Source organism: Haliotis rufescens, unplaced genomic scaffold (assembly GCF_023055435.1).
Source record: "Haliotis rufescens isolate VD_foot unplaced genomic scaffold, xgHalRufe1.0.p SCAF_6, whole genome shotgun sequence".
Taxonomy (NCBI): domain Eukaryota; kingdom Metazoa; phylum Mollusca; class Gastropoda; order Lepetellida; family Haliotidae; genus Haliotis; species Haliotis rufescens.
In genome coordinates this window covers 11,613,329-11,627,720 of record NW_025964334.1, presented here as the reverse complement: position 1 = coordinate 11,627,720, position 14,392 = coordinate 11,613,329, and the positions used below count along the sequence as shown (strand labels likewise).

At 41.6% G+C, this 14,392-nt stretch overlaps 1 protein-coding gene across 1 annotated transcript; it reads right to left on the bottom strand.

The window, feature by feature from the left end:
• Positions 1–306: 306 nt before the first annotated feature.
• Positions 307–13,786, bottom strand: LOC124120125 (prion-like-(Q/N-rich) domain-bearing protein 25). Its single transcript, XM_046482876.2, has 8 exons — positions 13,261–13,786; positions 10,828–10,956; positions 9,879–10,016; positions 8,559–8,690; positions 6,298–6,420; positions 4,179–4,442; positions 3,183–3,314; positions 307–1,038 (listed from the first exon to the last, which is right to left on the bottom strand). The coding sequence occupies exons 1-8, from the start codon at positions 13,571–13,573 to the stop codon at positions 776–778; spliced, it is 1,494 nt and encodes a 497-aa protein (XP_046338832.2). The 5' UTR covers positions 13,574–13,786; the 3' UTR covers positions 307–775.
• Between the last annotated feature and the right edge of the window lie 606 nt (positions 13,787–14,392).

The window sequence follows — 14,392 nt, the reverse complement described above, 5'->3', positions numbered from 1 at the left end:
TCTTTTCGATTGGCAAATTGGGCGTACCACATTATTAACGAAAGAAAGAATACATTATGATCAAGGTATAAACTCAGGCAACTATAAGTTGGTGGATAGATCGGGAGTGGTGGGGTAGCAAGTCTCTAGTCTTGTTTTATCTGAATTGTTGAGCCGGGCATGGTGCCCTTGGATGTATACTGTGTTACCATCTGTATTTTAACGTCTTTTGGTACAACGCGGCCCGACCTTCCACTCTACGTGAGGAAAATGTATATACAACAAAAATATGTCAACCAAAATATTTATATCACAAACAAAGTAACTGGCATACGATCTAATGTCGGCTAATTGTATAAGGTACAAATTGTACTCAAACCGATCACATATAATTCGACAATAGTAATATCTTAGTCACCGAAAATGAACACCTCGGAATTGGTCCGCAGCAATCTTGCATTTCGTATTGGGAGATATCAATGGATGAGGTGGTCTGTCTCGGTGACTTGGTTGATTGCGTGACATCATCGATGGCGATGATCGTTGCACAGAGTATCAATCACTGGATTGTCTGGTCCAATCTCGATTACAGGACGCCATTATATAGCTGTAACATTACTGAGTGACTCGTTGACCAAGAAACCAACAAATAAATAAATAGACTTCCTGCTGATAACCCTGGAATATTGGTTGGAAGAATGTCCTTAAATCTTCAGTGGAGCCGTATAGTGTCCGAGGAAAAAGATAGGATTTTAATGAGTTTGAAACATCTTATCTTTTCTTTGACACAACATATTCATTCACAGTTCCTAAAATAGGTGGTCCATCCATCCTCGTCATACATCCTGTCATCAGGGAGGATTTCAAACCATCCTTTGTCGCACAGAATGCAATCTTCATCACCTGCCCTGTACTGAGCAATCTTACAACGTGTTCCTGTCTCAGCTGTGCATCGCTCCCAGCATGCTTGAGCAGTCGTTGTAGTCGTACTGGCGATGTTGCAACTGTCCACTCTGACGCCTGAGTGACCAACATAGGTGTCACTGTAGGCAGAACACACTGAAATAGGATGTGAAATACTTGTTACGCTCATTTTGAAAGTCTAGGCCACCTAACATTCACATCTTTGGTTGCAAAAGGGAGTGAGTGAGTTGGGTCTGCAACCGATGTATTCAGGTTACGTCGTGTGGAATCAAAACCCACAGTGACGCAGGTCTTTCACTTTACCACTTTATCTCTTTGGTGATTTGTTTGTTTGTTTGTTGTTTAACGCCACACTGAGCCATATTCCAGCTTCATGACGGCGGTCTGTAAATATTCGAGTCTGGAACAGACAATCCAGTGATTGACATCATGAGAATCAATCCACGCAATTGAGATACGATGGCATGCATCAATCAAGTCAGCGAGTCTGACCACCCGATCCCGTTAGTCGCCTCATACACGGGTTGCTGAAGACCTATTCTATCCCTGATCTTCACGGGTCGAGTCTATTTAGAGAACATTCGGGACCAAGCAGTGCAGTTCGCGGGACGCAAATAAAATCGTATTTGGTACATATTCAACATTTATAAAACAATCCGTTATATATTTTAATTATTCTTTTACCAATTTAACTTCAAAGAGATATTTGTGTTGAGAAGTATTCGTGAAGCAGGCGGGAGCAAATAAGATTCTGGATTCAGGAGAGAGGGGGTTGGCACTCTCATATACCACTCCCTAAAATATCAACTATCCACTCTACCCCAAACCGAGGTTTGTTTGTATTTGCTCGTTAATTACCCTACCGTATTATACTCTTGTTAGCCTGCCTATAGCAAGTATGTAACCGGCTTGAAACCTGTCACGTCTTGTGCCTGCCAATAGCCTGCCTTAGTGACCTACCTGTAGCATGCCCGTAACTTGTATGCGAACTGCCTTTAGGACGTTTGTAACCGGTATGTAATAAAATCTTACCTCAACTTTACCTAAACCCAATTTACCCTCTATTCAATTGAGTTTGCATTTTTGTCCTCAGTCTGTATTTTACATCTGTTCAGATCAATTCTCTCTTTACTCCGGGAATATATGATTTTACGTGTTCTTCATCCTTAATTCAATGCTATTGATGCAACGATAAATGTGTTCGACACACATCAGCAAGGATCGGTTATATTTTTGTTTTGCTTTATATATTGGTTTAATAGACTGTCTCTGATGTGTCTTTTCAGGTGAACATTTGACTGGCCTCTGCATGTGTTTTTGACCTGTGCCACCGTCGAGGCAGGATACCCATACCTTTTCGCGAACATCTGATATCATTATTAGTTGCACAGTGAGTCAAAGACATATGCTCATGATATAGTCGGAATTGTACAATCGACTCTGTTTTTGGCTGAGATTTCAAATGAAAATGGAAAGGGATCATGTTGCTAATTTTAAAAGCAACGTAAATTCCTCAAATGTGGCAAGTTGCACATTACACTATTTAGTTCACACTCGCCTCTCTACAGCACAACAATGAATAAACCGTCAATGCTTATTGTGAGCTGGCTGTTTTATACCGACATGCAACCTACCTGTCACCTCCCAGAGAATACATGTTTTATGTTTATTACCAACAACTGAACCCTGCAATCTGCCCCATATCATCCCTGTCACCCTGACCCGTAAAGATCCGGGGTAGAATAGGTCTTCAGCAACCCATGCTTGCCGTAAAAGGCGACTATGCTTGTCGGCGACTAACGGGATCGGGTGGTCAGGCTCGCTGACTTGGTTGATGCATGTCATCGTATCCCAATTGCGTGGATCGATGCTCATGTTATCAATCACTGGATTGCCTGGTCCAGACTCGGTTATTTACAGACCGCCGTCATATAGCTGGAATATTGCTGAGTGCGGCGTAAAACAACCAACCAACCAACCAACCAACCCTGTACGATCCCCTCCCCTACCTGCCTGCTATTAGCCTCCACATATCAACTTAAGATACTTCATACGTCATGGTTAGATCAGTTCATATCATGTTTCAACACACAAATCAAAACATGAACAATCGACCAGGTACTAAGGTTGTCAAAAATTGGTCTTGTTCGTTTTGGGATAAGAATATTGCTGAGAGTGGCGTAGCACAAAACAAAGCTTGACCAGGCTTACGCGATACCATGCTTGTTTCTGAAAGATTTACAGAAAGAACCTCTTTGTCATATTGTAAACATACTCACGCTGCACACATCCGTTAGTTGCGACGTTGAAGGAGTATCCGACGGCACACACACAGGTTTCACTTTTACAGATGACGTTGGCCGCAGAGCAATCGGTGTTACTGCTGCATAGTTTCCCTAATACTGTGGTTGCTGGAATGATAGCGAGTTTGGTGATGGCCACTTTTGAACATTTTTCAGCTATTACTGTTGTATGAGTGAATGAGTGAGTGAATTGCTTTTAATGCCGTTTTGAACAGTATTCCAGTTATATCAGCTTGATGTGAAAGGAAAACCCGTGATGCACGTCTTCATGCTGGTTAAACCCACGAGCACGGGTTTGGTGCTGTTGTTTGTGTGTTTGTTTGTTGTTTAACGCCGTACTCAGCAATATTCCAGACATGTAACGGCGGTCTGTGAATAATTGAGTCTAGACCAGACAATCCAGTGATTGACATCATGAACATCGATCCTCGAAATTGGGATACGATGACATGCATCAACCAAGTCAGTGAGCCTGACCACCCGATCCCGTTAATCGTCTCTTGCGACAAGCATAGTCGCCTTTTATGGCAAGCATGGGTTGCTGAAGACCTACATGTATTCTATCCCGGGTCTTCACGGGTCGTGAGTGAATAAATAAAGCATCGGCTCTGTGTGATCGCGGTCTGTAAGAAATCGAATCGTTACCAACGAAACCTGTGACTGCAAACCCACGCCATCATGCTACGACGACAGGTTACAGAGCCTGGCCCCCGATCCCCATTCTACTCGGCTCTTGCGACAAGCCTTAGGTTAAAAAACGCTTCCCAGTTACTTCGGAGGTCCCCGCCCGAGTGAATGAGTGAGTGAATGAGTACACAGACACCAACTAGATATATTTTCAGCTACAGTTGCAAAAGCACATGTGCCTAAATATGAGCCTAAATATTTGTTTCTAAAATACACCAGGGAACAAATTATTTTTTGTTGCAGACAATTTTCAACAGTCTGAAACATCACTATTTTCCAACTTACAGTCGCCACAGTTTCTGAAGTAGGTCGACCATCCTGGATCTGAATACAGCCGACTTCCTGAGCTGAGTTCAAACCAGGCTTTATCACACAAAATACAGGACCCAGATGCTCCGTTGTACTCAACGTTCTTGCACAGCATCCCCGTCTGAGAGGTACATGTCTTCCAGCAATCTTCAGCAGTTGACATCGTAACAGAGATGAGGTTGCATCCGCCAACGCCAACGTCAACGTGACCAGCGTAGCTATCCCCGTAAACTGTGCAGACTGTACGTCATTGATACAATACTTGATAAATATATATCGGGTCATTTACGAAAGCCAAACAATAAAAAATGTCGCCCCCCCCAAAAAAAAACCAACCCAAAACCAAACAAAAACAAAGAAAGAACCCGAACATATGTGGTCAGGCTCACTGCTGTCTGAACATATTATGACCCCACATTAATGCATTTGGAACAATCAGGTCTAAGTATTAGCTATATCTGTTTTTCAGTATGGCTGCTTTTTTAAAGCTTGAAAATTGTATTCGAAACTCGTTAACAAATGGACACCAATGGGCATGATCAACTTTTTATGTCTAGTGCCGTCTAGTAAAGTCCATCACATACAAAACAGAACCTGCCCCATCTCCGCATTTTAATGAATGCCGCCAAACGGTGCCTCTAATTACTTTAATAACAAAGTTATAAGCACTGCCACTTTAATGACATCACTTCCGGTTTTAAAATATAATAATGTCAAATTCCGTACCTTGAAAAAATTAAACCTATGCTTCTCCCTACCTTAATAAAGTCCCTTTCCTCTAACTACATAAATCTTCGTCAAATAGGCAAACATCATTGATGAATGCCCTTCACTGTAATTTTGACCTCACGTTTTGGTCACTAATGACCTTTTGTCACTAATGACCTTTTATATCTGGGCACCGCACTGAGGATGACCAGTACCATGTGTCATTGACCTGCAGTAAATACTTCTCAAGTTATCGCGAGCGTAATACCTTTTTTAATGTATGTCCTTGAAAGTGAATTTGATCCGCAATATCATTGACAAATATTTTAAGAACATTCCAAAGGAATGTTTAATACCATCTTTGACGGAAGCAACATAACGACAAATCTGCCCAGGGCTATAAAGGAGATATACAGATCCCTGGGATGTCCAAGCAAAATGTGGCGTCGGCGATCAAAGTTTAATTGCTTCATTGCTACTTAATTGTCAACACAGCACCCAGTATATGAGAACGGCTTGAAAGGAGTGAAGTAGTATTGACTTGACAAACCAGTGATTGATAATATGATCTACGTACAACGTGGTCGAGGAACGATGACACGCAGTGAGCCGTGTCACAGAGCGTAGATATAAAACATCAATGCAAGAGAATAACAAGTCTTAAATACCCGCCGAAACAGATTCCATTTGGCGTAAAGGGCAAAATAGCTGGGAAAATTATATGAATGAACCAATCATCAAACGGAATGCCCGTGGCGTGTCATCTGTTTAACACCTCCGTCTCTTTGGTCTTCCTGTCATCTTTAGCTTACATGCCGTTTTACGCCTTAATGCCACTACACTAGAACATATGGATATATCAAGGCGTAAAGACCGCCTCCGTGGCCTAGTTGTAGAGCGTCAGCCCGGAGAGCGGAAGGTCCGGGGTTCGATCCCCGGCCGCGTCATACAAAAAGACGTTAAAAGGTGTTGTTACCCTGTCAGGCACACGGCATTAAGTGGCTAAAACAAGGACTGGTCGGCTCGGAGTCAGTATACTGTGTCTGAATGTGGTATTCATGTTAAAATGCGGCATGGGATCTCCGTGGGATGGCATATAAATCGGCATCAGTCCGGACTAGTACAAGCAGCCACACACACACACGTGTATGTATGCCGCTAAATAAGTGCAATAATCTTGGACGCGATGTTAAACCACATTTCACCTCAAAGCGTAAAAAACATTTCCGAGGAATTACTCCCCCCCCACCCCCCCACCCCCCCCACCCCACCCCCACCCCCAACAAATAAAAATAAATAAATATATATATAAATAAAAAAAATAATATATGTATAATAAACAAAATAAATACAACATACAAACAAACAAACAAACAAACAAACTTACATCGGTCGCATTGGTTTTCTGTTCTTTTAAAGGAGTATCCGACATCACAGACACAGCTGCCGCTGCGGCAGAATGAGTTGGCCACTGAACAACCGGATGTAGAGCTGCACGTGTCATCTAGTGCTGAAAATAATATTAGTATATTTAAGGTCACACTTTGACTGTTCTTTCAATTTGAAATAAATATATAAAATATTTGATATTTCCGTCGTTTCATCTTCATCACCGTCCTTTTTTTTAATATGAGCAAGTCCTTGATTCAAGGTGAGTTTCATCACAAATAAGGTAGAATTATAAATTAGCGCCAGGGCACTATAGCTCACCTGGATATGTAGTCTACAGCTTATAAGGTCACAAGAACAACCCCTTGGCAAAAATGTTGATATTCAAATACTGTCTGCATAAATACAAGCTCTACTGATTTGAACGACGTATGATGTCACTATATGTGACAAAGTTCAGTTTCCTCATTTCCAGCGAAAGGGGTGAGGTAAACATGGTAAAGAACAAGGTCAACATCTAACATTTTGGTAATTTTTTTTAGAAATTACACAACGAACTAAACAATGGCAATATTCAAAAATGGAACTAAAATTAATTATATTTAGAACATAATGACTTAGGAACAGTCATATAAAGTTTCAGCTTTCATGTTAGGTGGATGTGCAAAGATCAAGTCAGGGTCAAATTTATAATGTTGCAAAACACGGAATATATATATATTGAGACCACAAATGTACCAAAATCCATTAGATGTTAAACAATAATAGCCGAGTAATGACCATAAAATAGCGAAAATCGAAAATTGAGCCCTGCAACTGACTACACACGTTGTGCCAATGTCCAATAACCCAGTTTCCGTGTGATGAGGTAAAAGCATTATGGGACAGCCTGATTAACTGACGTGTCAGGAGGAAAAAACACAGTGCGCTGAGCATTAGGGAGGTAACTCTCATAGAGATGTACAATGTATGGTTTGTTCATGGTAATATACAAAAAATACGCAGTCACAACGTTGTGGATTTCAATTTTTAACAATATATGCATGTCGTCACTGATCTCGTTCATTTATAAAATGATATTACAACAATCTATTACTTTAAAAAGATTAATTATGCAAAAAAGTAAAAAAAACTTTACCACTGTAGAACAAAAATGTGTTAACTTAATAGCTTTTGCAACGAATCGCTGAAATCACTCATTTATGAATCTCGTTAATCCGACAAAGTGATCAGCGTTCTCCGTGGTCATTTGCCCGCAAGAACACAGCCCTGTGTTTTGATGCGAGACGAGTCGGCGGGTAGTTGTATAATACAAAGGCTGCGGAGAAACTTGCTTAACAATAAGCAATAAGCCCTTTAAATAAACATAACAGGATTAGGCAACGTTTAGATGACCTCTATATCATTAAAATCAGATCAAAGTTCTCGCTCTACCGCTGAGAACATCCCATTATAGGTCACGTCAGAACGACCTTTCCTGAACTGTGACCGACCAATGAAATGACGAACTGGAAGTCGACATTAGCCAATAAGAAAGCAGCTTTCTCGTACTTCTAGTAATTTTGATTCATGATCATGATATGTTTGTTTTCGTTATGACATTATAGATACACGCATCAATGCTGCAAAATTCTTCGCGCCGTGTTGATCCTCTGGATCAATATTATCTTGTTAATAGTTGTATTTCAATATGGCTGGTGTTGACAAGCAGACCATGACATAAGCTTACTTGACTTTAAGTCAGGTGAGCTAAATATTCATTTGGGCTCAGGAACGTGTCGATATAATTTTTATGTTATCATTCTTTTGAATCATACATGGTCGAGTCCCAACCTTACAAGTGGTAAAAAGCAATAGTGAATATGAATATGACAAAAGACTATGTTGAGACAAAAAAGATCCGGGTTAGAATAGGTCTTCAGCAACGGTTAATTTAATTATTATTTATTTAGTCTGGTCTGAGTCTGTCGTTACCCATACTTGTCGTAAGAGACGAATAACGCGAACGGGTAGTCAGGCTCCCTGTCTTGGTTGATAGCATGTCACGATGTCCCAATTGAGTGGATCGATGCTCATGATATCATTGGAGTATCTGGTCCAGACTCGATTATTTACAGCCCGCCGTCGTTTAGCCAGAGTATTGCTGAGTGCGGCGTTAACCAACCAACCAACCAACAAACAACCACATCATTTTCTAATTTCTAAAGCCAATCAAAGATTTCCTAAATAATATTGATTTTCAATAATTTGATTACTCACATTGTCGGCACTCCTTTGTTGTCGTGTCATAGGTGTAGCCGTACTTGCAGGCACAGAGGCCGGTGTTGCAGATGGCGTTACTGACGGTGCATTCTGAAGCTCCACTGCAGGATTGTCCTAGCCGGTGTGAAGCTACGATGATGGCATAATGTTATTGATAATACCGGAAAGTCATGTAGCATTATTGACACCATAATGACAGCGTATACCGTAATGAGTATTTACATGATACATTCGTCATTCAAGGATATAAACGACACGCATGCACTAAGCTGTGATTGAGGGAAGAGGTCACCAAAATTGATCCGGTGGCCAGGTTTGGTGAATTTAGCGGATTGCGTGTCATTGTGCCCCGGTAGCATAGATCATTGTCAGTCACTCGTTTGTCTTGTCCAGAAACGATTTATTTACAGTCCACCGTTACACGGCTGGAATATTGTGGTAATATTGACTTTATCTAGTTCAGATCAAAATCATATTATTATGTCCCCAGGACGTGGGTCGTTGATAAAGGTTTTCAGACACTGGTTTGTCTGGTCAGATTTGATTATGTGCAGGCCGTCATGTTAAATATTGCTGACTGTGGTCTTACGGAACAATTGCATGCCACTGGCAGTCTGTACAACTGTAGTAAACGTTAACATATCATACTGATTTATATTGCGCTATATTTCCACACCACACAGGGCATACTGAAAACCCTACACCCCGATGTATTACCCCGGTTAATGGATCAGTGTGCACTCGATTTAAATTTTCAGCTCCCTAGGTAGTACACAACCCAAGCGGGGGCACGGGTGGCCCAGTCGTCTAAGGCGCCGCGATTCGCTGTGCAGAGTTGCCTCCCTTGGGCACGCCAGAAACCTATGATTGTGGGTTCGAATCTCGGTTCGCCCCGATTATGTTTCTATGTTTGTCAGCACCATACCCGTGCTCGTGGGTTTCACCGAAGTGGTAAACGTCTGAGACCTGCATCACTTCGGGCTTTCCTCCCACATTAAGCTGACACGCCGTGATATAACTGGAATACTGTTAAAAGCGGCGTTAAACCCAACTCACTCACTCACTCACTCACAACCCAAGCTGCCTGGGAGGTGCAGGAAGGTTAACAGTTACTAACCATCTCATCCAACCGGATATCAATTTACTGCAGGGTGAACAGAGGCATATTTCGAACTAAGTCACTTGTCTAAGGAAACACCACACGTGCTTATTGTGCTTCCAATTAAGGCTAATTATGCTTCAGTGATGGGGCAGGACCGATGATAGATAACAGACACAGAGTTGGAATGAATGCAATCAATGAGGCCCAGTACTTACATTCGACGCACTGGTTCACAGTTTGGTTGTAAATGGTGCTATGATTACAAGCACAGAGAGAGGTGGCATTGTCACAAATAGAGTCCGTCACAGGGCAATCCGAGTCTACAGCACATGGGCTGGCTAGTAAGTTGGTCACTGAAAAAAACACAGTGAGTGAATGTGGAATGACATAATCGGTGAATTTCTTAAAAGAAATTTAGAACGGATATGTACGATGATTAACACACAACTGTTTGAAAACAATTGGATCGATGATCGAATTAAAATATATTGAAATTACAAAAAAAATCTTCTTGGTTTCTTTAATCCATAATTCCTGACTCATATGATGTTAAACATAAATATACCCTTATACCTTTCTATTCCAAGCTTTAGAAATATACGTTTTTGGCAAAACCGTTAGAGCGATGATCAAAATACTTAAAAAGTTATACAAGGTTATATTCCGCCCCATGTACGTCATACCACAAAAGGGGGGATCCGTAAACCAAATTATCAAACTAGATACACCTTTTGTTTAGGTGAGGTGAGGTGAGGTGAGGTGAAATGGGGTTTAACGTCGCGTCCAAGATTATTTCACTTATATAGCGACGTGCATGCACGTGTGTGTGGCAGCTTGTACTAGTCCGGACTGATGCCGATTTATAGTGCTAGCCCATGCCGCAGTTCAACATGAATATCCCACTCAGACACAGTGCACTGACTCCGAGCCGACCAGTTCTTGTTTTAGCCCCTTAATGCCGAGCGCCAGACAGGGTAACAACAAGTTCCATCTTTTAACGTCTTTTGGTATGACGCGGCCGGGAATCGAACTCCGGACCTTCCGCTCTCCGGGCGGACGCTCTAATTCTGGACCACGGAGGAGGTCACGCCTTTTGTTTAGGGCTGAATGGATCATGGATTGTACACAACAATGAGCTCATTCTATGAAAAGGGTCGATACTACCGGTGCATTCATTGTTGTGGATGTCGTAGTAATGAGAAGCGTCACAGTCACAGGCTCCGTTGTTACACATAGAATTGGTCACGCTGCATTCATCGTTATTCGAACAGGAATGGCCAATCGACAGCGACGCTGACAATAATTTAAAAAAATGTAATTATTACATACGACTGGCCATGTTGTCTAAAACGCCGCAATTCGCTGTGCAGAAATGCATCTCTTGGGCACGCCAGAAACCTATGATCATGGGTTCGAATCCTGGTTCGCCCCGACTATGTTATCTAGGTTTGTCTGTACCATTCCAGTGCTCATGGGTTTCACTGAAGTGGTAAACGTCTAAGACCAGCATCACTTCGGAATTTCCTCCCACATTTAGCTGGCACGCCATGATATAACTGGAATACTGTTAAAAGCGGCGTTAAACCCAACTCACTCACTAACTCCACGCTGCGTTGAACAACAAATATGTAATATCATATAGAATGATGGCTGATGGAAGGTCGAAGTAACTATGCAAACAGATACCATGGCGAAGACGAATTTCAAACCAGAACCTCAGTTACCAATGGGGGATGCTGACATGAAGTGCATTGATCTAGTTGGACATTTATATAGAGGCAACAACATCGAGAGTAGCCGAATGACAGACAAAAAGGCTTTGCCTCATGATGGCAAAGGTATCGAATATGGCATATATATGATAACAATATAGAGTAGAAACCCTAATATTTGGCTTCCGGGTTAGATAGGTCGCAAACAACACGTACATAATGATTTAAACAACATCGATAATGTCCTGATGACAGCCAAAACATCGGGTGCGGATATATGATGGCTATAACACTGATCACCAAACATTGTTTTCAGGCTGTGACCTAGACCCTCAATATGACAAAAAAGTGTGCCAAAATCATCTCTCAGGACTATAAAGGATATTTACATGATCTGGTATCCCTGAAATGTCCAAACAGTGCGTGGTTTCAAAAACATAATCTCTCCCCCCTAAAAAAAAATAACAACAAAAAACGAACAAAAAAGAAACGCACAGGTAAAAAAGGTAACATTCGTCGTCTTAATTCAAGTGATATTTCTAGACCGAGGCAAATATCTATGAATGTCAAACGTTACAATCATGATGAAAGGCATAATGTCTGTTGTCGAATCTGACTGTCACACAAACGTTCACACAACGTGATATGGCAGCGTTAACGTCAGTATTTAATATGACCACCATTGGCCCGTATCAGTGTTCTGCAACGCCTGCCCATTGACTGACTGTGTCGCTGAATTCGATCCAATGGTATCCGTGCCCATACATCGTGCAATGCCTTGCGAAAAAGCTGAAGCGTTTGAGGCGGTTGACGTCGCTTACCGCAATCGGGTTCATCCAATAGATGTCCAATTTGGTTTATTTTGGGCGATTCGGAAGGCCATGGAAGCACAGTAATTTTCGGATTCTGTGGTCGGGCCTTGTCTTGCTGAAAATTCTCTCGTTGAGGGTAAAAAACTGGAAGCAAGCTTCGTTGGAGAATTTCATCTCGGTAATTTAATGTTGGAAAGTTGCCTTGCATGCAGACCAGGTTGGTTCAACGGGTGTAGGATACTGCCGCCCACATCATGACACTGCCACCTATGAATCTATCAAAGTCGACAGCATCATTTTGAGTAAAAAATTCATTTCTACGTCTGTAGACACAGGTTCGGCTATCTCGAAGATGCAGTAAAAAACGAGATTCATCACTCTACCAAACTTTACGCCAGTTATTCAGATTCCATGCTTGAACGTTTACACACCATCGTAAACGCGTGGCTCACGTCGTAGAATAGCACCGCAATACGGCCTTCAGAATGGAAGTCCAAATTCACGAAGACGATGACGTGTTGTCCCAACGCAGACTAGGCATAGACGTAGATGGATGACCCGGACGAACATGTCCCGAGCTGCAATTGTGATATCTTGTGGTCCTATACCATTTATTTTTCCCAAAGACGTGAAATTGTGCTGCTGTGGACATTAAAGATTGTCCAGCCTCTATAGTCCGATGGAGAAATTTCAAGTTGCAGTGTCTGGTCCTGGCATTTCGAAAATATTCACAGTCAAGGAACAGCAGACTGTTTACAACCTGTTTAGACCTAACACCCCTACCCTCTATTTCCCTGAAAACCACGTGAGAAGTGCAAGCAGCTTTTTATCCATGCTTATTTCTTGACGATTTCGAAAAATCCGTTTTAAATGTCAATAAATTACCAAATGGTGCGTTTGGGCGATGTTTCACAATCAGAAAAGACCTGAAAGTATCCTTTGCGAAATATGTAACTTTGTCAAACATTTTAGGCGAAATATGCAGAACGACTGGGCCCCCCGTGCCCCCCGTTTTGACCTTAAAAAATGACACCCTTCAGATTATGGGAACGGAGAATCAAAATCGACTATACCTGTACACATCAGATACGCTCTTGCACCAACCTCAGCGACAGCACCCATCCTCGTTGGTGTCGACATGCTGCTGGCGTATCCAATACACGTTGTCGTTGCACCTTTGTAGATGAAGGAACGACATCCTACATCCATGTAGCAGCCTGCACCGCATTCTGCTACTGTCAGAGAATTGGTTCTTGTCCAGAGTTGGTATGAGGGACTTATGTGGTCATCTAACGCTGTATGCTTGGTGACTGTACAATGTCCACAGTTCTGACCATGAACACCGTGTACTACTAATATTAACAAAGTCGTCAGTGCATACATCATTATGTCGCCGAGTTTTGAATTCAAATAAAAGTCTTAACGCCAATTGACCATTAAATTGGACAACACACGGTCGGTCCTTTCTAGCTGGTGTACGTGTTCTGTCCGTTTGAAAGCGAACTGTAAATACCTTTGCTGTTGACAGTTGTCAAGCATGGATCAATGAGTCATTCTAAATGAAGTTGAAATCCATATGTCAATATCTTTATTCTTTCATTGTGACGTTGCGGTACATATGCCACTTTATAAAAAAAATTAAAAATAATAATAATGATAATAATAATTATTATAATAACAATAATAATAATAATAAATTCCCGTTTATCAGTCGAAGCCTAACTAGTATATGCTTCACTGAAATTTAACATTTGAGGTAAAAATGTTTGTTGTTTCCCAAATTGTCAAATCGGAGTCTCCTTATGACAGGTGTGTCGCTCTCATGATGAACCAGAGGGAGTTATTAGGTTTTCAATGATTTCCATATTCATAGGTTCAAATTGTGAATAGAATTCAACGGGATCAGTTGCGTGTGAGGCATGTCATCTTGTTGCCAGGCAGCAAGGGTCGTTGCCTGGATACAGGCCTTCGTGTTATAGTGGGAATATACCTGATAGATGTCAAAGAACATTCACACTTTGTAAACCTATTCGTACTTCATGCAAACAAATACGGTCGTTTGATCAATACGCAATAAGCATTGCTTCCTGATTTATTCAGTAGCATGTGTGGTGTATTTTGCAGTTATCTGTTCTACCGATTTGTATGTTTTTTTTGGTTAATATCGGGTGCCAGACGGTTCCATGCTGTTTGCAGCATATGGCG

Bases quoted from the DNA above. Each gene is read 5' to 3' on its own strand.
- LOC124120125 (XM_046482876.2), bottom strand. From the start codon at position 13,573: ATGATGTATGCACTGACGACTTTGTTAATATTAGTAGTACACGGTGTT. The intron at 10,017-10,827 runs GTAGTATCGACC...TGTTTTTTTCAG, and splicing joins CCACAACAATGAATGCACCG to TGACCAACTTACTAGCCAGC. The intron at 1,039-3,182 runs GTGAGTATGTTT...ATCCTATTTCAG, and splicing joins AACTAACGGATGTGTGCAGC to TGTGTTCTGCCTACAGTGAC.